At 42.5% G+C, this 24,346-nt stretch overlaps 1 protein-coding gene and 4 non-coding genes across 8 annotated transcripts in view; all 5 read right to left on the bottom strand.

Annotated features, from left to right (window-relative positions):
- Positions 1 to 24,346, bottom strand: part of WDR43 (WD repeat domain 43) — a 38,006-nt gene that overhangs the window by 13,099 nt on the left and 561 nt on the right. For all 4 annotated transcript variants that reach the window (XM_005289525.4, XM_042848527.2, XM_065589312.1 and 1 more), the window contains exons 2-9: positions 18,942 to 19,076; positions 14,800 to 14,921; positions 4,420 to 4,540; positions 3,203 to 3,342; positions 2,498 to 2,600; positions 1,457 to 1,521; positions 812 to 983; positions 217 to 303 (exon numbers count right to left, since the gene is read on the bottom strand). In XM_005289525.4, coding sequence (XP_005289582.2) covers positions 217 to 303; positions 812 to 983; positions 1,457 to 1,521; positions 2,498 to 2,600; positions 3,203 to 3,342; positions 4,420 to 4,540; positions 14,800 to 14,921; positions 18,942 to 19,076 — 945 coding nt within the window. The remainder of the gene's footprint in view (positions 1 to 216; positions 304 to 811; positions 984 to 1,456; positions 1,522 to 2,497; positions 2,601 to 3,202; positions 3,343 to 4,419; positions 4,541 to 14,799; positions 14,922 to 18,941; positions 19,077 to 24,346) is intronic.
- On the bottom strand, positions 3,021 to 3,100 carry LOC112061679 (small nucleolar RNA SNORD53/SNORD92). The gene has a single exon (XR_002890346.1). It is a non-coding gene; the product is annotated as a small nucleolar RNA SNORD53/SNORD92 (small nucleolar RNA).
- On the bottom strand, positions 4,191 to 4,274 carry LOC112061682 (small nucleolar RNA SNORD53/SNORD92). The gene has a single exon (XR_002890348.1). It is a non-coding gene; the product is annotated as a small nucleolar RNA SNORD53/SNORD92 (small nucleolar RNA).
- On the bottom strand, positions 8,496 to 8,573 carry LOC112061669 (small nucleolar RNA SNORD53/SNORD92). Its single transcript, XR_002890343.1, has one exon. It is a non-coding gene; the product is annotated as a small nucleolar RNA SNORD53/SNORD92 (small nucleolar RNA).
- LOC112061662 (small nucleolar RNA SNORD53/SNORD92) lies at positions 17,835 to 17,912 on the bottom strand. The gene has a single exon (XR_002890341.1). It is a non-coding gene; the product is annotated as a small nucleolar RNA SNORD53/SNORD92 (small nucleolar RNA).

Below are 24,346 nucleotides of genomic sequence, written 5' to 3'. Positions count from 1 at the left end.
TCAAGGAATGCTATTTGTTACTGAACTTCTCCTCAGAGTGAGCTGTAGCCCACAAAAGCTTATGCTGAAATAAATTTGTTAGTCTCTAAGGTGCCACAATTACTCCTGTTCTTTTTTCAGTGTAGAATCCTATCTTCTCTGCTAAAATGGAAGGTTTAGTATTGATAAATATAAAACCGGAACAGGGACTAGGATGATGTTTCAAACAACACTCACCTTTGTTACAGACATTTCTGTTTGAAGCGCCATGGTCTTTTGAACATCCCTTATCAAGCATATGTGAGATTCGGTGGTGTTCAAGGACTAACACAGGGGAAGAAAAGAAACAGTCCACATAATTTAAACACACCACTGTGACTCATGAAGCTACTTCAACAGGTTAGAAATAACTTAGCAGGCATTATCAGTAAAGTGAAATTTCGGTTACTTCAGGAAAGCAGTTGCTTTGCTTTTCCCCAAGTCACCAGATTCCTATGTCTTTCAAGGGAACTTGTTCAGGTAATGGAGGACCTTCAACTGAAGCTTAATTTATTAACACCAGTTTTAAAGTTGCTGCAATGGAGTGGTCAACAATGCCTGTTGAAACAGCAGGAAATACCAACATTAGCTATATTGTATTTAATAAAAGAAAGCAGAATCAAAATTCCCTTTCAGACAGCTGTACTGAGGGCACTGGACACACCACAGGAAAGAGTGGCTTTACCTTGCTACGCAAGTCCACATTAAAAATTCCTCCATTCAGAGAGTAATTGGGAGTTTGTGTTACATGCTTACAAAATATTAGGTTACAAATCGAGTAGGCTTTACATACCACTCTCTCAATGATGGGTTGTAAGGTGTTTCCATACACAAGCAGTAATGACTGCTTGTTGGAGCAAAATGCAGCTGCTAGAATAGGGACTGGTTTTGGCGTGGCGTCACTGTCCTTTCCAGACGTTGCTATCTGGATAGTACAATTTGATGTTAAGGGCTTTTTGCAGTATCTGAAAAGAAATGATTTCATCAAAACAGATTTAGCTAAAAACAAGAATACTTTGCCTTTCTACAGCACCTTCTATCAGCTCTCCAATCAACTCAATCTCAACAGTTTATAATTTTAAAGGTGGGTTAAGTGAAGCACAAGGAGGTTAAGCAACTTGTCTAATGTGACAGTCAATAGCAGAGCTGAGTGCAGAATGCAAGAAACTAATTTTCACAGTCCTCTGATCTAGCCACTAGATAACGGTATCCCACAGTTCCATATCCAAGATACCAACTTTATAGAACACAAGTTCTGCAAAATAAGCACCGTGTCTGAGGCGCGACTGGGTCCTATCTTATGACCAGGATGTAACAGTTTAAGACCCGAACAGGACCATACTTGGAAATGACTACAAACTGTCTTGCAGTATCCCCAGGTTCTTCTAAAATACAAGGTTAAGATAAAGAACTTTGAATTTTTAAAATACCAACTTACCCATTTAAGATGTGTTCAAATAAATGCAACTGTCCATCTCTGCATACAACTGCTAACTTCACTGGCTGAAAGAAAGTCACAATATATGGTCTTTATTAGATCAGAACAAACCCCCAGTTATTGATACTTCATGAGAAATTAACATATGCTACCATGGTAGGAACTTAAAATTAAACCTACTGAAGTACCACTGATATAGGTAGTCCTACTAAAATGGCTTGGGCACAAGTGGAGAGGCATAGGTTTGGTAAGTGTTTAATAAAGCAGGATTTTCAGCATTTCTACATGGAGGCTGTTTCTATAGAAGAACATGATGCGAGATAGCAAGTCAGCCATAACATGCCTCTTTGGCCAATTACTGGTATACATATAATATATCATATTCCATCTGAGATCTCTACAGTAATGGATGAAAAAGTAGAAAACCTGGCTTGACGTAGTGCATTTTAAGAAGGAAAGTGAAGGATGTAGGAAAGAAGCTTAAATAGAGACTGAAATATGTTATGGAACATGCTTCAGCTGTGTCATCTGTGAATAAGATTTCTTTCAATTCCCCGATTCTTTTATGTAGAAGTTTCCCGCAGAACATCGTAACGTGCTAAAAATCTGACTTATGGAATGCATATCTGATACAATATATTAAATTGTAGTTCATTCAAAATTCAGTGGGATTGTCCTTGCCTCCTCATTTCAGGAAAACCATGGCAATACCTGAACCGTATTTTGGAAAGAAACATGTTTATTTTGTGCTACAAGATGTGGCAAGTAACTGACTGCTAATAAATTGTTTCAATTTTAGAGTCAGTTAACATTTTCACATTATTAACAAGAATGCTGAAAAACATTTAAGGGACGGAAGTCTGAATGCTGTTACTTTGTAACTCCCTAGTCTGTAATGTCAGTTCTCAAACAAACCCATTAATTCACATTCAACACTCATCCTTGCTTACCACACACCAGAGTGTTTTCTTCCAACATTAACAAGAAATCAGCACTGAAAACTTCAAACCAAAATGTACAAGTTCAAACTACTTCTCTTACCTCCTCTTTGCTTTCTGACATTGTTAGGTCAACAAAGATTGGCTCATCTGTAACAGTAAAAGACATCACAGCATTCTTGTCTTTCCTATCTGATCTGATCTGCCTGGAGACACAAACAGCACAATATTTAGTGTAGTAAGAAAAAACATTCATTACTCTGTTACCCTCTGCATCATCACTGAAGCAGAGCACAATATTATAAATCCCCTAAAGAGTGACCATCTACAACCCAGCTCTATGTGGATTAAAGACTTCTCAACTAAAAAGTGTTTTAACTATTCAAAGCTCACCATGCCAATCATAAGTTTTCTTAAAATAAGAGTGTTCTAGCCCCAAACTGTAAATTACTAAAAAAATAAAAAAAATTTGTCAAGATTCTTGTACAAAACAATCCCCAAGTGCAAAGAAAATGTGAATGTTTAACACACACTTTTTAAAAAATAAGACACTAAGAACAAAGAAGTCAGTCATGTAACAATGCTCATAGCATGTATTATAGTCCTGAGTAGGGTCTACAGGTAGAATGCTCAGACACAGCCAAGGAAATTCACATCCTCATTTTATTGTCAGTGAATTGAAACCACAGTTGAATCATCATCGCATCAAACCAGAATAACCCTTCTGTTTATCTATGAGCAACAGAATTCAATTAATACTTTTGTGAAAAAGAGTATCAACAGATTTTCACAAGAAAAGCCTACATACCATACACTGAGTAACCGGTCACGTGTTGCTCCAGACAAGAAATAGAGCCCTGTAATTCCATCAAAGGGCTGACTTTCATTCGGAGGTCGTACCGTGGTGAACAGTAGCGCTGAAACTGCTGTTGCATGGCCTGTGAAATTCTAGAGGAAATGAAATTTTACTTGTGATGGGATAGTGAGGAGTAGTCATAGTAAAATTTTGATGTTCGAGCTGTGATAAAGAACATTATGCAAGCTGCACAAGTCATATCCAAGTATTACAGAATAAGTCAAGATGTTTCTACAGTGTTTTCAGTTAGAACTAGAATCCAGCTGCCTTGAACCTCATGATATTCATCAGAGAGAGAAATGAAAGAGGTTACACAAAGAAAAGAGACAGACTGATAGGTGGAATTTCAGGTTGGGAAAAAAATTGAGTGAGAAAACATCATCCTCCCCAACAACCTTCTGTATTTTACAAAGTCCCCTGTGGGACTACCCCATGAAGCAGTGTTACACAGGTACCTCCGTTACCGCCCAGTTATTTCCCATCTATTCATCTTCTCACGGGGCTTACAAGAAAATGAAGACCTGTTTTCGTTTTCAGCCTACAGTTGAGTATACTGGTCGGTCAATGCACCTACTATTTTTAATTGGAGATTACCAGCAAGTAATTAAGTTCCATGTGTTTAGACCAGGTTTTTGTCTGTGTACCAAACAACAGGATGTTTGCTACTATGCCTCCCAACCTGCTAAGTAATAGATAAATAATGTAGCCGGTTACATTAAGATTTGAAAAACTGGAAAGATGCTGTCTGAAGTCTAATAGCACTGGGTCTCTGCTGAATGCTGCTGGCAGAGTCCATTGTCACATCTGAAAGGAGCTGGTTTGGTCTATTTTTATGCCTCTAGAGTCAGAATTAGGAGAACACGCAAAAAAAGGCATGCAATGAAAAGGAGCCATACGAAGCTTATGTTAATAGTTGGTTTGCACAGGGGCTACTGATGGCACACTCAGACACAGCCAAGGAATTTAGTGTCCTCATTCAACTGTCAGCAAGTCAAAACCACAGTTGAAGGTATCATCATAGCAGCAACTTACAGTAGCCCCTGGACTGACAATTATTTCTTTATACTCAACACAACTTGGACATGCTGCACCAGGAAATACTAGCCACACTAGGTCAGTTTAATCGGGGAAGGATTTTATTAGATCCAGTATAAAAAAAATTCACTTACTCTGTAGACTTCTTTGGTCTCCAGGTCCCACAGTTTGATAGTTCGACCAGCGGAAAGTAACATCTTTCCATCGGGGCTGATGCACAGGCAACTAACGCTGCTATTGTCACCTTTCCATTTGCTAGATTTTTGTTTGCAAGGGAACAGAGGAAGGTAGGAAGGGAGACAGGAAAGGGGCACCAGTTAATATATCTCAAACTCAGAGCAGCAATGTTGAAGAGACTAAGAAAAATGCAATAGATTTAAGAAGCTACAAGTTGTGTCACAGCAACTAGTTTTTTGTCCCCCCACAACCAAAGCCATTTAATATTCTTGTGTGTAATGTGCATCAAATAAAAAGGCCACAGTCTTGGTCCATTGCTGCCCATACTTTACCATTTGTATGTAATGCTGGTGAAAGGTTCTGGACTAACTACCCCAAAGTCCTCTACACCCAAAATAGATGTAGCATGGGCCACAGTAGTACATGATTCCTAGTGCACCAGACCCCAGAAAGTGTGCTCAGCTTTTTCTGGACACTCTCCCAACAGAGTAATTCTGCTGTGTGCCAATATTGAGGCTTAGTTCATTAAGGGACTTTTGAGGTCCTTGAATAAAGGTGTTATAAAAGTGTCAAACGTTGCCATGTACACTTGTCTCCACTAGGAACTAGTCAGTGACCAACACATTTCACACAGGCTACTAAACTGCAAGAGGACGATCAGTGTTCATTCAGTGTAAGAAGTCACCCACGCAACCCCATCATAAATATTTGGTTCTTTGTTACAATTTTAAGACAGTTTTTTCTGAAATGCTTCAATGCAATATTCACAAGGTTGAATATCTTCAAAATCACGCTAATTTATTCCACACCATCCTTGACAATCCAACAGAAAAGTCTAAATGGAACAGGTTTCATTGCCTGTACATTTCACGGGCAATGCTATGTTCAATTCAATAGAGTTCTTTGGTTTTGTATGCTCTTCCAAAGAGGAAAAGGAAAAGACTAAGCAAACAGCATCCAAATTGACTCTTTCCTATTTGAATACTCGGCTCTGGGCACATTTAAAAATGTTTTAAACCAATCAATATAAAATATGACTAAAAATCACACATTACTATTTAAAGATTCCTTCCATATAAAATATTTAGATATGAAACTATACGGCAAGGAAGAGCTATATTGTGATGCTGATGACAGATAGCAAGGATGCCGTCAGACAATAAGCAGCTACAGCAGGCGAGAGAACAGCAGAAGTTTTCCACTGCTCTTTTGGGTAGGTTTTGTATTTAATCCCCTTCTCTAACCCTCGGCCCTCCCCCGCCCCCCCCAAAATAAAGGCAGTTCAGTGTATACACCCATTCAATGCTTTCATTTCTTACCAAACAAAGTGTGGAAGTTTCCTGCTGTTCTCTGTGTTTGATCTTTCTGCTCTTGGAACATGTGTTATTGGGCAGTGTTTCCCCTTGGAATTAGCAAAATGGATACACACCGGGATCACAGATTCGATATTCATAGAAGTGGAGATTTCAAAACATAATACGGTTTCACAGTCTTTGTTTAAAGGGATACAATTTGAACTTTAGTCCATTTTAGGAAGTTTAAAGTAGTTTCAAGTCCCATACCTGTCCCTAGATCATTCTAGGAGGACCCTTGACAGTTTGACAATCACCTTTTTCTAGGTCTTGAAAAAATGTTTCTCTGCCCTGTTACTGTGTGAAATACTCACAAAAACAGGAGAAACAGGGAAAATTCTTGTATCTTAGCTATCAACTACACATAGTAAATATAACAGAATAAAGAAAACGTTTTTTTGTTCAGTTGTTCAATCACACTATGTGTGACTTGTAACAACTGCAGGTAAGGGATTTTCAGACAGAAGTGTGATTTTTATGTTGTTAGTGTGCCTTCAGTTTATATATTCTAATTAAATAAATGTTTTCTGTAGTTATCTACAACAGCAGGTAACTGCAGCGAATATGGTTTCTTTCAAACTTTCATTCCCACAATGTAGGATAGGAAGGCAATCATTGTTAAATGCTTTGAGCAGCTACTGTGAGACACTGAATACAGGTAACATGATAAACCCACACCTCTGAACAATCTGGTCCCTAGCTGTGATTTTTCAGGCATCTGCAAATCCACATGTTGCATTGATCAAAGGATTGTGTTGGTTCCAGTGATGGAGCTACAAAAACAAGACTTTAAGTGACTTGCATGGAAGCAATATTAGCTAATCAAACATACCGTGGTACTTTTGGCTTGGTGAGCTACTGAGAACTCAGTGACAAACAGACTCAGGGCAATCCACTGAGATCAATGCTACCATAAGGAAATTCTTTAAGGAATAAATATATCAATACAGATCAGTTCCCACTGAGCATGAGGATTAGCTCCTCCAGGAAGACCCACCCCTTCTGGGGGAGCCAAAAAGAAGTCCAGGGAAGAAAGACAACTTCCTCTTCTGACACAATTTTTTAAATTTATCATTAAACCAAGCAGAGACGTATCTACACAGTAATAATCAATCATTAGATGCTGTTGCTTTTGCAGATTCCTAAAAACAGAAATGTGGCTTCCAGTGAAAGAATTAGGAGAAACATACAGGCTTATTGCTGCTTTGACAACTGAACTATCTGAGAAGAGATGGGCTGAGGCAGACTTACCGAGAACAAAAAAATCTTCTATAACCACCAAGTTTTACTTACTAACTGTTAACTTCCATCACCACAACACTGATGGTTTTTAATAATGTCTACTAAAATCTCTTTTAATGCTTTTGTAAGAAGTCAACTATTCTGTTTAAATTATTAAAGACAATTATTTCAGGGAAATGGCACAGAAGAATAAAATTTACAGGTCACCATATTTGAGTGTACATCTACACTGCAGTAAGGGGTGTGAATGGCAGCTTATGTAAACATACCCACACTAGCTGTACTCTAGCTAGCTCGCTAAAAACAGAAGTGAGGACGCGGTGGTGAGTGCTTCAGTGCAAGCTGCAGAGGCAAATACGTACTCAGGGGAGTCAGGCAGGCTTGTGAAACCCACACCATGGCATCCTCCCTTCTAGTTTTAGTGAGCTAGCTAGAATACAGCTAGCGCCAGTAGGTCTACAGAAGCTGGCACTCACTACCCTGGCTGCAATGCAGACATACCCTGAGAATGTCCTTTCAAAACACATCTGGCTAGATTCTGTGCGGTACCACCCAGGGCAAGAGGGGGGCAAAGGTTGCTTTATGCGACCTTTGTCTCTTTCAGATTCTGGGCTGCTGCAGGACTGAAACAGCTCAAGAAGCCCTATGTGCTTCTGTAACTTATGGCAGCCTCTCCAGTGCTCAATAAGGGCCGTGCAGCAGCTTAGAATCTATGCAGCACCCAGCAGTATGGGAACACCTCCTCCTCCCACCCCTATGCACTGGGATATGTCGTACAGAGCTACCTGCACCAATGCCATGTTGTCAGAGCAGCATATAGTAGCAAAAGGAGAGAGGCCAAATCAGTCCCACCCTCTCTTACTAAGATCACTTCAGAGAGACTGCCCCCATTCCAGATACGTTTCATAATTTCCAACACACACCAGCACATTGGCAAAGCCTTTGTATCAATATTCTGTACTCCAAACACATTGTGAGTTAGATGTTGAAAGAATGACTGTACCAGCTGACAAGACGACAGTGGTCAAACAAAGGCATTAAAGTGATTTTAAAGACAATACAGTACTACACAGATTGAGATACAGAATCTGAGACACCCTGTGACAACCTAAGGCTGTGTCCGCACTAACATTTTTTTCCCAATTCCCACTGGCGGTAGCATTAGAGTAGCCTGTGGCTGGCGAGTCCGCACTAGCACTTCCACCCTTACCACCACCAGTGGAGCTACACCAATGATAATGAAATGTTACAAGGCTTAAGTGACCTACTGAGTGCTAGCTTTATCAAAGACGGCACTTACAAGTCAAGAGGATATGGTTTGTTCTTTAATTTTCAAAGCCTATTTTGCAATATTAAAAAAAATAATCGGCTACTCTGATCCTCTAGCAATTGCTACCTTCAGCTCTTTCTTGTTTCACAGTATTACAATCAGCACCAGCCTGCTCAGACAGCCAAGAGGAAGTTGTCCCCACTGCACATCAGTAGTGAGCGAAACCAAGTGGGTATCATCACAGCGAGGCATTCTGCTTAATGAATGGGCAGGGAAAACTGATTTAATGAACACTACAGTGTCAGGATAAATATTACTTCCTGACTTTACACCATCGTGTAAGAACATCCTCTGGATTCCAAAGGTAAAATTTTCAAAAGTGTGTAAGTGACATAGGAGTTTAAACGCCACACTCACTTTTGAAAATGTTGTCCCTAGTACTAAATTTTCCAAAGTTTCAGGACTTAGCATGTCAAAAAAAGCAAGTAGTTAAAGAGTGCTTGGAAGAAAAAAAAAAAAAAAAAAATCAAAGGCCATGCCCATGAAACACAACAAACCAACAGTGGTGAGTATTGCATAGCTGTTGGTATCATTTGCACATTCTTGTGCCAGATAAGATTTTCAAATCAACGAGCCACAAATAGCAGTGGTAGGAAAGCCATGGACAATGATGAACCCAGCACAACAATGGCAGGTCACAGGGCAAGAGCCCACTCATCTGTAGCTGAGCGTGGTTTCAGTGGTCACATACCTCCTGTGCTGTAACAAGAGGATAGATGTGGTCCCTAGAAGACAGATACTGATGCTGAACAAAATGAAATACAAACACGACAATAGGCGGGAAGAAGAACAGGAGTACTTGTGGCACCTTAGAGACTAACAAATTTATTAGAGCATAAGCTTTCGTGGACTACAGCCCACTTCTTCGGATGCATATAGAATGGAACATAATTCAAAATATATATCTCCTCAATATATGTTCCATTCTATATGCATCCGAAGAAGTGGGCTGTAATCCACGAAAGCTTATGCTCTAATAAATTTGTTAGTCTCTAAGGTGCCACAAGTACTCCTGTTCTTCTTTTTGCGGATACAGACTAACACGGCTGTTACTCTGAAACCTGACAATAGGCAGGGTTGAGCCAATAGATTGGTATGTGTTGGGGTATGTGTGATGATGATGATGTGATTCATACGACATCTTATTGTGCTACTTTTGGTCAGTGTGAACTACCACTTCAACCAGAAAATGCCATCTGCAGAACGAGTCATTCTGAAAAGAACTTCACTTGGAAAGAATTCATGAGATGGCCAGCTCACCACTCCCTCCCTGCTCTGTACTAAATTGCAGCAGCGATAGTGGAATGGGGGGAAAGAAATAGTGCCTGAGAAACTACAGGAGGGCCAATGAGGGTGTCTTAAGCACGTAGGTGACTGGATACCATGTCATATTAAATAGGTCATTTTCCCCCCATGCAGCCACTCATCCCTGTCAGGGGTCTGCAATGGCAGTGTGTTTGTGGATGGCTCAGCATCCAACAACACAATACCCTCCAAGTAATATCACCTGCAGCAGAGGAGTGCACAATACAGCTCAGGAAGGAATTGCAAATGTGGATTTAAACCACCTTTGCATTCCCTGTTCTGCTCTGGCTGTGCTAAAGGCTGGTTGGTCAGTCCCCTTGGTGTACATTAGAACTGCCTGAAAGCATCTCTATTCTTTAACGAATGCTAACATCACTAAGAGGCTCATGAAGCTGCTCGGGTTCATGCAACTATTCTACCTTACCCAAACCCATATCCCATTATGCTGGCTCTAGAGCAGGCCTGCACAACATGCGGCCCGCGGGGGCTCACTGTGCGGCCCGCGGGGGGATTCTAAACCCCACGAACACATCTGTCTTGCGTCCCAACCGCACATTGGTCGGGATGCCCTTTAACCGCTCGCTCACCATCACCGCCAAAGTCCCGAGGCTGGCGTGGCGGCACTTCCTGGGGCAGCTCCCGGTGGCGTGCCCACCCGCCGACAGGAGCCAGCAATGCGGGCGGCTGAGTCCAGCCCAATCAGAGCTGCAGGGGCGGGGCTTTCAGGCACCCCCCCTCCCCTCGACCCGACGCCAGCGCAAGGATCTTTTTGCGCCCTCGCGCGCCACCGGCCCCCCTGCCCCAAGCGGGACACAGGCATGGAGCCCTCGCGCGCTGCCGGTGCGCGCCGCCGCGCCCCCCATGCCCCAAGCGGGACAAAGGCACGGAGCCCTCGGGCGCTGCCGCGCCTCCACCCCCCCGGCCTCAAGCGGGACAAAGGCACGGAGCCCTCAGGCGCCCCCCAAGAGGACACGGAGCCCTCGCGCGCTGCTGCCCTTCCCCCCTGCCCCAAGCGGGACACGGGCATGGAGCCCTCGCACACCGCCGGCACCCCGCCCCCCCCCCCCATGGGACACGGGCAAAGAGCCCTCGCACACCGCCGCTGCCCCCTCCCCCCCAGCGGGACACGGGCACGGACCCCTTGCGCCCCGCCCCCCCCGCCAAGCAGGACACGGGGCTCAGCCACCGCCCCAGTCCTGAGCGCTTTTGGCCCACCCCCCTGGGACTCCTGCCCCATCCAACCCCTCGTGTTCCTTGATGCCCCCCCGGGACCCCTGCCCCATCCAACTCCTTGTGTTCCTTGATGCCCCCCCGGGACCCCTGCCCCATCTATTGCCCTTCCCTGTCCCCTGACTGCCCCCCGCCGCCCCATCCAACCCCTCCTCTCATTCCTGATGACCCCCTGGCACCCCTGCCCCATCCAACCACCCCTTCTCCCTGTCCCCTGACCACCCTTGGAACCCCTGCCCCGACTGCCTCCCACCGCCCCATCCAACCCCTGCTCCTTCCTGACTGCCCCCTGGGACCCTTGCCCCCATTCAATCCCCCTGTTCCCTGCCCTCTGACCGCCCCAACTCCTATCCACCCCCCCGCACCCTCTGAACTCCCCTGCCCTCTATCCAACACCCCCTCCCTGCTCCCTTACCACGCTGCCTGGAGGTGGCTGGCGGCGCTACAGCCGCGCCGCTCGGCTGGAGCCAGGCCATGCCGCCACCGCACAGTGCCTGGAGCACCGGGTCCGGCTGAGCTTGCAGTCCCCCCGCTTCCCGCGAATCAGCTGTTCGCGCAGGAAGCCTGGGAGGGCTGAGAAGCAAACGGCGGCTTCGCGCTCAGGCCTAGGGAGGCGGAGCGGAGGTGAGCTGGGGCAGGGAGCGGTTCCCCTTTGCGCCCCTCCCCCCGGGTTACCTGCTGTGGTGCGGGCGGCTCCCCCCCCCCTCAGCTCACCTCCGCTCCGTCTCCGCCTCCCTGGGCTTGAGCACGAAGCTGCCGCTTGCTTCTCTGCCCTCCCAGGCTTCCCGCGTGAACAGCTGATTCGCAGGAAGCGGGGCGGAGTGTTCAGAGACTGAGGCGGAGCGGAGGTGAGCTGGGGTGGGGGGAGCCGCGGGGTAGTGCTGAGGAAGGAGGGGTTGTTTCCACGGGGCTGGGCGGCGCTGGGGGTGTGTGTGTGTGGGGGGGGTTTCCGCGGGGCCGGGAGGTTTTGGCCCTCAGCTGTTTTCTTTGGAGTAATATGGCCCTCGCCGCTTTACAAGTTGTTCAGGTCTGCTCTAGAGGATCCCCATAAACTAATGTGACCCTCCCATGGCTCATTTTCAGTCATTTTCAGACGGCTTTGTTTTGGTGCTGATGTGCAAAGCTGCTTCACCACAAAAGAAAATGTGGCCCGATCTATGGGTTTTAGCCAATGCCCACTGAAGTGAACAGAACTCTTTCCATTCACTTCAGTGGGATGTGCATCAGCCTTCAACTGTAGCACAAGTAGATCATCTTGACTGTCTCATGATCATGAGTAAGACACAGCAGTTTCAGGTCAGAGAAGTATGACATATTGGTTCTGTTGCTTGAATCTGAATGGAAGGAACCAGCAAACTTCTGCCTAAAAACTACTCACTTTTACAGAAAGGTGGGGTGGGGGGGTCATTTTCAATGCTGAAGAAAGTTTGAGGCTCAAAAAAAGTCTGACTGAAACCTTACCAATTCTTTTGTGAACCTAAAACCCAAATGAGTTTAGCATATTAGATTTTACTGCAAATAATTTATTGCAAACAGGACTATTGTGTGTTTCAAAGAGTATCGGGTTTGTTTGGGGTTAAGGGTAAGGCACCTTCTTGATTTAGGAGTTCAAGACCTATTTTCAAAAATGAATTAGCAGCCTAAGTGCCCGAGTCACTTTTGAAAACAGTATTTGAGCTCCTAAATCATTTAGGGCACTTGAAAATTTTACCCTAAATATGTATTGTGGAGACATCTCACAAGAGTCCACTATTCTGCTGCTGAAAACCAACAGACATTTCTATAGACTCAGAAAAATGTGAACTCCACCAGTTTTGTAGCAGCAGTAAACCGAGGCGCTGTCTACACACAGTTGAGATGTTTGGTCAAATTTGTGCAATCATCTTTGATGAACACTTGTTAATCCATTTCAGAGTGACTGATGTTGATTTAACATAAGGAATTGACTTAAATTGATACATTGGTAAGTTAAGGCCTGAGATAGACAACGCAAGACAGATGAAAAGAGTTTTAACAGTGGTCAAGCTTTTATACAGAAAGTTTCAGTGGCAGATGAGAGGACTTTTTTATGCGCCTGCACTCACCCTCTCAATCTTACATTGGGTGGTAGCTGAGTTACAACAGTGCAACAGGAAACAGAAACACTCTCAGTTTCACACACATGAAGCTATTAAACCAAGAGGATGCTGGAGTATAGAAAGTAGTCATCCTGTGGACTGAGGAATTCCATCAAATTTAGTTCTGCTGAAAACATTCTCAGTAGTCAGGCTAAAAGGACATTTTTGTGCATTACTTAAAAGAAAGGCTTACACAACCTTTCACATTTTGTGGTGTCTGTCTGCCACAACCAGATTCCACACCAATGTAGCAACCCTACCATACATATTGCTGAAGTCAGAGCAACCAATGAACTATTGAACACTATGTTAATAGTGAAGTCCCATGATGTTCTGTAAAACTGTGTAATATACTTACTGTTGCATCAGAGAGGGAAAAAAACCCTCCTTTTAAGATTTCCTACTTTTTAAAGCTGGTTCTGTTTCAAAGGTTTCAGTTCTTGCAAGATATGAGTTTAACAAGTCCTGTCTAGATTACCTGGGGTGATCACTAGCTGCGGTGTAAGCCATTTTACAAATCTGTCATGGACTACCACAGTTGCATACGGTCTACACTAGCTAGAATAGACAAGCTAGCATCATTTCCCTCACTAGCGTGAACAAAAGCACCAACACCTTATGTATACTACAGACAGGTTATGCACTAGCATGGTTGCCTGACACAGTTAGTGATATCCATAATCTAACACTGATAATCTTAACTGTGGCATGCAACTGTACAAGCATATGGTTGTGTGTAATGCAGACAATCTGACAGGCTGCCAGCTACCGTACCTTACTGGAAATGGATCTGACACAATATTGCTACCCCAGCTGCTTTCTGCACAGCATACAATCTAACAAGAGCAAATTAAGATAGCTGTTATGGACATATTTCAGAGATGTTTAAATATTTAGCCCTTTTATACTAGAACATATATGTGTTTTGTTGTGGCTATATATTAGCAATTTAATCTATGAATTTTCTGCCTTTTGCATTTGTCTTACCACTTTAATAATTTTCAGTTCATACCTTCAAAAAATTGGGTGCCTGAGGCTACGCTCTGAATCTGTATTTAAACATTCAAACAAATGGTCTGACTTTCGGAAGCAATGAGCGCACACCCAATGAAGTCAGCAGGAGATGCTGGGTATTCAACCTTTTTGAAAACCTTGTCCAGCATTTCAATAGGCTGACGTAGATTTATATAACTACGTGACTGTGAAATACTAGATGAAGACAGTGCACAGCACATTTCAGAGTTTCAATAGACCTACCTTATAATACAAGAATATGTTCTAAATTAAATGCTTGTGAAATCTGGTTTTGTGAAGACAGCCCAAAACCAGTTCTGAATAAAAGACAGTTACCTTTTCCATAACTGGTTTTCTTCGGTGTTCACCTAATATGGAATGGACATGAGCAAGCACTCAAAGAATTCAAATTTATATTTTTGCTGAGACTTGTGACCAGAATGTCTGATATTTTTTAAAATTGATTTTGAAGACATTCCAGACCCAATTATTTTCTTGACACAGTGCATCCTTTATGTCCTTAACAGAGCCACAACAGTCCCCCTCAGAAGCCCAGAGTGACAGCTTTCCCTTCAGCACAGAAGACTGGCTACCAGCCCCTGCTTGCATGAAAGTCAGCGTCCAAACACCTTGCATAGCAAAATATGGCACCTCCAACTAGACCTGACCAAAATGCTTTGATGAGGGGAAGAAGGGCATGTGTAAAAGAAATGCTGACACTATTGACTGCAGACCAGTCTCACTCACCACTTCACTTTGCAGGTCTGTGTGTTCCATTCCACAATGTGTTTGTCTTCTGAACAACTATATAAACAACCATTGTCCTGGTGCCACCGTACACAGTTTATTCTATTGTCATGACCACCATCCTACAAGAGAAACAAAGATTTAATTGCTAATGGGCAAATGAAACGGGCCTTGGCTAATGAGTTTTTGTGCAATCAACATACCGAACAGGCCACTTTTGGGGAGCTAAATCAGGTTATGGAAAATATGAAAAGGGTTATTCACTCAAACAGAAAGATGGCACTATACTGCAGTTTTGAGTTGGTCTCACACACATGCATCCAGATAGATGCTAGAAATATAAGTGGTTACACCTTTAAAATTCTTTAAGTAATGAAAGGTTTAGTGAGAGAATTCAAGCCTGCTCTAGCACTTTAAAGTCACAGATAAAGAAAACCATCCCCCTCCTCATTACACTGACATAAATACAGTCCAAACAGAGACATCTGAATAAACTATGTATCTTGCTAGCCTTCTTCCCTGATGATACAGATATCTCCCAGATGGACACTTCAAGAGCCTGCCTGTCCAAGCAAGCTGCTAAATAAGTGCCATTTCCATGTATTCAGCACTTCAGAAGGAGCCATCAACAGATCAGACCCAAGGACTTAGCAAGAAACATCAGCCACCTCTCCTGTCCGTCAAGTTATCAAAATGGCTGCAAGCTCACAGGCCTGGAAAACAACTGGATGGGTGTAGCTAAACACTCTACTGAATATCTCAATAATGAATAGACCAAACAAGGAAGAAAATGGGGATGTCACGATCTAATCTCTAAAGGCAGCTAAATCTGATACCATACACAAGGAGTTTTTTTTTTGTTTTTGTTTTTTATAAGGGGCAGAGTCGAATTAGAAAAGGCAGGAGGAAGAAAACCAGAGGCACTAGCAGAAGGGTTTCCAGCTGAGATTTTAGAGAAGGTTGGGGTTGTGACATTCTATACCTTGGGAGAGCATCCTCTAACCCCCATATTCCTCATTTTTATATAATTGTGATCTTACATATAAACCATGCCTTATATGGTATCGGGGAAAGGTTATGATCAGTTGAAAGTCATTTCTCTATCCATATATGTATATCATTAATGTATATGAAGTTATGAGAATTGTGTTGTATGGTTGTCACTGAACAACTATATAAACAACTGAACCACCATACAACACAATTCTCATAACTTCATATGTAAGAGAATGTAAGTTGGGAAATCAGCCAGATATTAGCTCCCAGAGGCAACAGCAAGGAAAGTAACCAACACCTGGGCAGGGGTCAATCAACTCATCAACAACCACAGTCCAGCAAGGGAGCTACTGGAAATGTGTTCGATTATCTTTTGTTTTAGCTTGTGAATTTTCCCTATGCTAAGAGGGAGTTTTATTCCTGGTTTCTAGAACTGTGAAACTAAGTCCAGAGGGGGAGTCCTCTGTGTTTTAAATCTTATTACCCTGTAAAGTTACCTTCCAGCCTGATTTTGCAGAGGTGCTTCTTTTACTTTTTTTCTTTATAATAAAGTTCTTCTTTTAAGAGCCTGATTGATTTTAGTGTCCTAAAGATAAAGGGTCTGGTCTGTACTCATATTAAAGGCAACTGATTGGTATATTATTCTCAAGCCTCCCCAGGAAAGGGGGTGAAGAGGCTTGTGGGGATATTTTGGGGGAATAGGGACTCGAAGTGACCCTTTCCTGCATTTTTGTCTAAATCACTTGGTGGTGGCAACAATACCGTCCAAGGACAAGGAAAGGAATTTATGCCTTGGGGAAGTTTTTAACCTAAGCTGGTAGAAATAAGCTTAGGAGAGTCTTTCATGCAGATCCCCACATCTGTACCCTAGCGTTCAGAGTGGGGAGGGAACCCTGACAGTGACTCACCTGCATGAGGCCACACCAGGGGAATTGCTCAATCTTGCCTGGAGACTCAGCAATGCCCACCCAGACATGCCTGGACTTGTGCTCCCCAAGCACATAGGACTGAGGATATAAAACAGACACAGGCCCAGCATGTGTCCCCTTTCTCCTTCACCCACCCATGCTGCAACCAACAAGGACACTCTGAAGACTCCAACTGAGGGGACTGGCCCGGATTTCAAGGGTGAAATCTGTGTACTATGAACTGCAATATCCACTGGGATGAGGAAAAACTGCTTAGTCTAGTTGCTGCCCAGTCTAATAGGGTTGACAGTTTAGACTGCGTGCTTACATTTTATTTCTTTTGGTAACTGATTTTTTGCCTATCACTTAAAATCTATCTTTTGTAGTCACTAAATCTGTTTTACTGTTTAACTTTACCCATGAGTTTGTATGAAGCGTGTGGCAAATCTGCTCAGGTTTTGCAAACGCGAGTGTATATCCGTTGCCCATTGATGAAGTGGTGAACCAAATTAATAAATTTGCACTGCTCATCTTGAGCATTGCAAGATGGTATATTCCTGAGGTGCTGTGCTGGGAGCTGCAGGGATTTGGCTCTGGTGCCTTTTCTGTGTGATTTCTGGCTCTAGGAGCATTCGTGCAATCTAGCTAGGTGCGGCGCTCCACATGCTGTTGTGCAGAACGATAACAGCAACTGGAGGTGTTTGCTGCTGGTCACTAGTAAGGCATTGTGAAAGACAGCCCAGGTTGGAGAGAGTTCAGGAGTCACAGCGGTCCCACCGTTCCATGCTGCACCCTGGGGATCCCATCACAGGGCCATTGGTCAAGTCATCGAATAATCCTGGCATCACGTGTCCCAAACATGGGAGTCTATCAGTGTGGGGAAAATGCACTGGGTTATACTTAATCTGAGACCTGGTATTAGAACTCAAGTCCTACCAAAGGAGCAGCAACAGCATTTTACTGAGAATCTGTTCTAACCAGAATGAGAGGATGAACACATGCCTAGAAAAGTTACTGGATCTTCTTCCAAAAGATTAACGCAGTTTTGTAAGAGCATCGCTAACCCAATTTTAGTCATAATTTGAGTTTCCTGTAAATTTCCTGAATTTTACTATTTAATTCAGCACCAGCCTGCTCAGACAGCCAAGAGGAAAATGTCTTCACTGCAAGTCAGCAGTGAGCGAAACCAAGTAAGCATCATCACAGCAAGGCATTATGCTTAAATATGGGCAGAGAAAAAAATTAATTTGATATATTTCAAAACCAAAAATGACTTTTCAGTTATGACAGAGTGAGGAATGTTCTTGCCATTCCAAATATTAAAAAAAAAAAAAAAAAAAATGACACCCAAATACAAGCCACTATTCTGTTACTAACAAAAGAAAAATAGTCAACATTTCTGTGGACCCATCAAAAACATGAACTTTGTGGGTAAAATAAAGACATGTCACCAGCAAAGTTTCAGCATTCACCCTATCAATTTTAAACCAATGTTGCTAAACCACTACCCAACTTAACAAGGCGCACAGATGCTTTCCCATATGTAATAAATACACACTGTGCATCAATGTCCACGACTAATAGCCTAGAACCAGGAGGAGGAAATCAGTCTCATATGTCTATTCCAAAATATTATCATTGATATCAACCATTATATTCCTTTGTTTTGTTACAATTCAAGGCTAAATGAAGATGCAGAGAAGAGGTGATGTTAATAAAAAGAAGGAAAAATGACAGAAGGATGGAACCACCACCTGATACATATGCTGAGAATATAAGGACTCACACAAGACATCATATGGAAAGCTAAGTCTGTGATTCACACTTTTATAGACAAGCCAACATGCCAGTGCAAGTAGCATCTCCATGCTAGCCAATGCAATTTTTAAAATTCTCTGACACAGAATATCGTCTAATTGTTGAAGATGCAATACACGCAAGATGAATTTCATGGTGTCTAAATCCTTACTATCCTCTTGAGTTAAAAGGAACTCAAGAATTACAAATGTACATGTAATCGTATGATGTTGCGCTAGTCTAGAAAAAGTAATCCTCAGTCTATACATACTAGCAACACTAGAAGCAGAATCATTCTGACATTCTTGTGGATACCACATACCCATTCATGTGTGTAACTACATAACCATTCAGAATTTAAAACTTTGTTAAATTAGCTTAGCCCACCCCTTTGAGCAACAGATATGACCTTACAAATAGGCAGAAAGATGTGACGCTTACTAGTTTGCTCTGTAATTCTCCTTTAACTGTGCTGTATAATAAAATACTGCCAACCGCTGTACCAATGGCCAACAGATCAAACTGTTCGCCTGCTTCTGCAGCTTCAGATTTCCTTTTTTTCCTCTGAGGACCCTCCTGAAAAGAGATTGGGAGCGGGGTTAAAAAAAAGTAAGTTAGTCTGATCAGCTTCCCCAAATAAGGATTCTGTAACCCTAGAGTTCAAACACAATTGGGAACAAATGTGTGTAAATTCTAGTGTAGACAGGACACAATCATATTTTAACATGTTAACTAACAGGATTACAAATCTTAGTGTCAACAAGCCCAAAGAGTATTATTTCCACCACTATGGCTCAAAATCAAATTTTAAAAGATCAGATGAAATCATCCTGATAGCATAGTGGCAGTGTGCTGTTCCATGAAGAAAACCCCAAGGTCATTTTCTAGTCTTTGCTTTATTCCCAGAGCGAGGCTGAAAGGTAGTACACGGGGTATGCTTCATCCCCAAAGGGGAAGGTCAAAACCATAACAGAATTTAGCATTTCTATAGTACTTTTCATTTTTCAAAGCACTTTACAAACATTAAATAAATCTTCAACTTCCCTGAGAGGAAAGTGCTATTCCATTTTACAGATGGGGAAAATTAGGACAACACAGTGATTTGCTCAAGGCCACAAAGGAAGTCAGTATCAGAACAGGCATTATATCTCGTAGTTCCTGGCTCCCATGCTCAGGCCATTTTTTAATCCCTTGCCCTCACAGTTTGAGAGCCACTGAATCTCTACACAGAGTTTCAGCCTGTCCTCCTTGGCCAGAAGTGTGGTGGGATGGCCAGGTTAGGTAAGTGAAAGGAGACTAGAATCAGTTCCTCGGGATGCCAAACCATAAAGAAAGGAGGAGGAAAAGCCACCACCACACTTCTGCTCACAAGGGTTTTATGTCAGACTGTGTTCATACTTAACTCTTTAAGGGCTTCAGAAGAATGAAGCAGCCCCAACCCCACAGGCAAAAGGAAAATATTTTTCTGCCGAGTTTGTTGTACCTTATGTAGACACTACCTCATCTCAGATTTCATTTTTAAAAACTTTCTACCCACAAGACACAAAATGATGTTTCCTCTACAGAACAGGATATCTGCACTAATGCACCGCAAGGAAGCCCAAAAAGGACTCCTTGTGGGCTTAAAACAAGAGCCTTGCTGCTCCTCCTACATAGGTGTCTATTTTACATTACAATAGGTCACATGCAGCATGTAATTAATTTGTGCCCAAGCCCAAAGATGAGAGCTGCAGGTCATCTGGAAGCTTACACATTTAAGTTTAAAATTTTAAACAATGCAAAAAAAAAAAAAAAAAAAAAAGAGAGAGAGACTTTGGATCCTTGAAGTTACAGTACTCTAAACTTTTGACACAGGGCTAAATGTAGGTATTTGGGAAGCAAAAAGACACTAATTTTAGCTGAAGTTAACTCTATGCCAGTTTAATAAAAATCAGAACTGACATTTGAATAAAAAAATATCTAACTCCATTACTCCATTCCAAAAGCTTTCGCATAAAGCCAAACCTAAGTGGAAAGCTGAGGTCTCTGCTTGTCACAAACATACTTTCAGGCTTCATTTTCAGAGACAAAGGAAGAGTTTTTAAAAGTGCAGCAAAAATTATAACACACATCCCAAAGCATGTTCATACCTGGAACTAAACATTTCAAACCAGGTCTAGTGCATGTTAATCTAGATTTTAAAGTCATGATCGACACTAGGTCTGAACATTAAACCAACTAACTAAACTTGTTTGGAGGCAGTCACATTAAAGCTGTGTTTAAACACTGTTCTTTGGTCAGTGAAGATGAGGCCTATGTTCGCACTGGATGCCAGATAGTACCGGAAGACCCTAAACACTATCTGCATTAAATGAAACCAGTTAAGCACAGATGGGTGCTGAAAACCCTTTCTCCTTGAAATAGCAAGCAACCAGCCATAAGCACAGAAGCACCTACTAATTTATCTAAAATTCTTCCAACCTCCCATCACCTCTACCCTCCTCCCCCCAATTCTTAGTTCACTGGAGATATTCCAGAACACATTACAAATACAAGCAAGTCTTACCTAAGTCCATCCAATCATAGCATTTCTGATGTCACAGAATGAGAGAGCCAGGTAGTAGCAAAGGTTCTCCAAAGGAAACTTGTTTTTAAGTTACCCTAAGTCTTTGCTGAAATGCTCCCAAAAGCTTGGCTAATGAGCGCATTTGGGTATGGCGTCTTTGGAATAAAAGGTGCTAAGCCAGTGGTTCTCAAAGTTTTGCACTGGTGACCCCTTTCACATAGCAAGCCTCTGAGTGCAAGCCCCCTTATAAATGAGCACTTTTAAATATATTTAACACCATTATAAATGCTGGAGGTGAAGCAGGGTTAGGGTGGAGGCTGGCAGCTCGCAGCCCCCCATGTAATAACCTTGCGATCCCCAGGGTCTCCAGTTTGAGAACCCCTCTGCTAAACAAACACGAGAATTAGATATTGATCTAGAAAATGCCTCGCTCACACCCTTCCAAAAAATCCACAGAACTAAAATACAAACCAGTCTTAGGTTCTGATCCTGCAATGATCGACACATGGCGATATCTCTTATTACACTGCGACCCAACATGGAGCTCACTGCAGGATCAGGACGCTTTTGATACCAGATAACATCCAGGCTTTCGTGTGCAAGACATAGAACTTGATTCTGCCAGATACGAGTGTCTTACTATTTTTTCAGATGCTAGGGATTGAAGAAATATTTAGAATTCATTTACAATTTTGACTGAGGAATATTAGTATTTTAGTTAAAGCAGTTATGGTAAAATAATTTGATTTTTTTCTTTTAAGAAGGCATGCTTTTCCATAATATCCTCACTGGAAAAGTAGATTTTTATAAGTGACTATTTCAGGGAGACTTTCTACTGACCAGCACTTTAAGAAAATTGTGTCACCATAACAAAAGCTAAAATACCTCCCACACTACAAGCACATATACAGAGATTGGGGAGATGTGTGCTCCAAGCAGCTATCACAGAACTAGGAATTCCCAGGATTAGAGTTCAAGATCTCACTGATTTCTACAACTCATCCCCATACTGGCCAAAAAACGTGTGGTCATCATTAAAGTGGCAAGAGTCCAGAACATACTTTGCCTTTGTGTAAGTGGAACCTGGCCAAACACCACCTAGAGGCATCTACTGGCATATGATTGCTCTTAAAGCATATGACACATTAGCAGAAAACAGCAAGCTTTCCAGTGCAAAAGGAAACAAAACTTATGTTACAAGCATCCTTTAGTTGGCTCAGCTATCAGAGCTTTATTTTTTTTCCTGCTCAATCTGAGCACAAACCAACAAGTTACAAAGCTACAGAAAATACATACTGCAAGATATGAAAAGTTACCAGTTCCACAAGAGAACATGCTGAAATCCAGGTAATGCTCTGAGTTCAATATGTTAAGAGATAATTAGCACTAAGATGTGGCCCAGTGTTTGACAAAAAGTTCCTTACACAAGATAAAAAGCCCTGTCTACACCTAGATTTTAAAACGTTAGCCCTTTTCTGAAGAACCATTTTCAGACAGTTCTTGCTAGAAAGCTGCTTAAGAAGCTCATGTACACATTGTATCATGCCAGGACACCATGTTATAACAATGTTTGAAAGCTATATTACAGGTTATAACATACTTTGGTTCCATCCACACAGGCAAAACCAAATCCATGCTATGAAATGGTGTCCCAACATGCAATAGACTAAGTGAGAGAGGCCCGCAGTTTCTTCAGTCAGCATAGATACCAAATTATAAATATGGTTTTCAAAAGTGTATTGTTATAATTGAGCAAATTAAAGTACAGGACAATAAGTTAGGAGAGCTAAACTACTTCTCTCTGCCACAGAAATCCTGTGTCCTTGGGCAATTCACAATCTCTCAGATTTCCCAATCAGTAATATGGGATAATACTCGGGAGCACCTCAGAATAAATTAAACAAGTATGTAAAGCACTTTGAAATCCTTGTACAGCTGTTACAGAAATAAAAAATATTATAATATGGTTACGCCCTATCTATACTACTAGCCAGGGGAAAACTGCACTTTCTGAACAAGAACAAGGTTCAAATACTGTTTTTAATCCTAAAATAATGGTTGAGATGGTGGCTTCAAATCTCAGTGTAGACAGGACGTAACTGAGCTAGCGCCTTGTTTTAATTTTGATCACACCTTTGGTTTGATAATGAACTGTAAAAAATAAGATAAATGCTCTGAAATTCACCACTAGAATTTCCAAGTTCCCGGATGATTGCTCAGAATGAAATCACTGAATGTCACTCATACCTATTTAAAGAATTCCTAATTCCTGGAAAAATTCCCTTCCACAAATAACTTGCAAAGAGCAAAAAGTGGTGAGGTAGATGTTATCCCAAAAGGAGACTGAATTCTACATAAATTAGTAGTGTATGAATTCCTAATGCCATTACTCTCTCCTTAACAGTATCTCACCAATAGAGCTAATATGAAGGACAGCTGGTTACAAATATAATTCATTCTTTGAGCAAAGGATACTTACAGCTATTATACATACACACAGTTCAATTAATTTACATGGCTAATACAAACCTATTTCAGAAGAACTACCCATCAGCAAAATCATTCTGTCACAGCCACAGGTGAGAATGGCTTACCCAAGTGCTTCCCCCCACCCCCAATTATCTGGAACCCCACATATTTTTTATTACACAACCATTTTGGATAAATGGGGCTGTACTAGGTACATGTCAAAACTGTCCAATGCATACAAGAAGTCATTGTTCCTTAGTTCTCTTCCTAGCTTTGGACACTGGGTGACCTTGGGCAAGACACATACTCCCATCATCAGTTTCCCCAACCTGTAAAAGTGGAAAATATTTACCCACATCACAAAGGGACTGGGAGTCTTAGTTCAATAACACCTCTAAAGTGCTTAGAGACTCCCTAATGAAAGACACCGCCGGTGTTATTGTGGCATATATATAAAGTATACACAGGCACAGATGCAACACCATACACCAAGCGACTGTAGGTCCAAAGGAGACACTTAACACCAGCCTGGGCCACCCAAGGACTACCTCCCCACTAGGCGCACACACGATGGGTGCTAAGATTCCCCCATCCCATGTTCTCCCCCCCCCCAAGCCTAGGACTAGGTTCACCTAATTCTTCCCTTCCCCCAGGGTTTGCGCGCACTAGCTCCCCTCACTGGAGCAGCTCCCCCGGGAGGGGACCCTGTCGGCCTCACCACCCCTAGCCTCGGCCCCACCACCTCTAGCCTCGGCCCGAGCGGGGGTGGATGCCCCACGTGCGCTGCCGGTGGCCCGTCTGCACTAGCGCTGCCCGGCAGGGTGCTGCGGAC

The sequence above is a fragment of the Chrysemys picta genome, chromosome 3, assembly GCF_011386835.1.
Source record: "Chrysemys picta bellii isolate R12L10 chromosome 3, ASM1138683v2, whole genome shotgun sequence".
Taxonomy (NCBI): Eukaryota; Metazoa; Chordata; order Testudines; family Emydidae; genus Chrysemys; species Chrysemys picta.
This window is presented reverse-complemented; position numbering and strand designations above follow the sequence as displayed.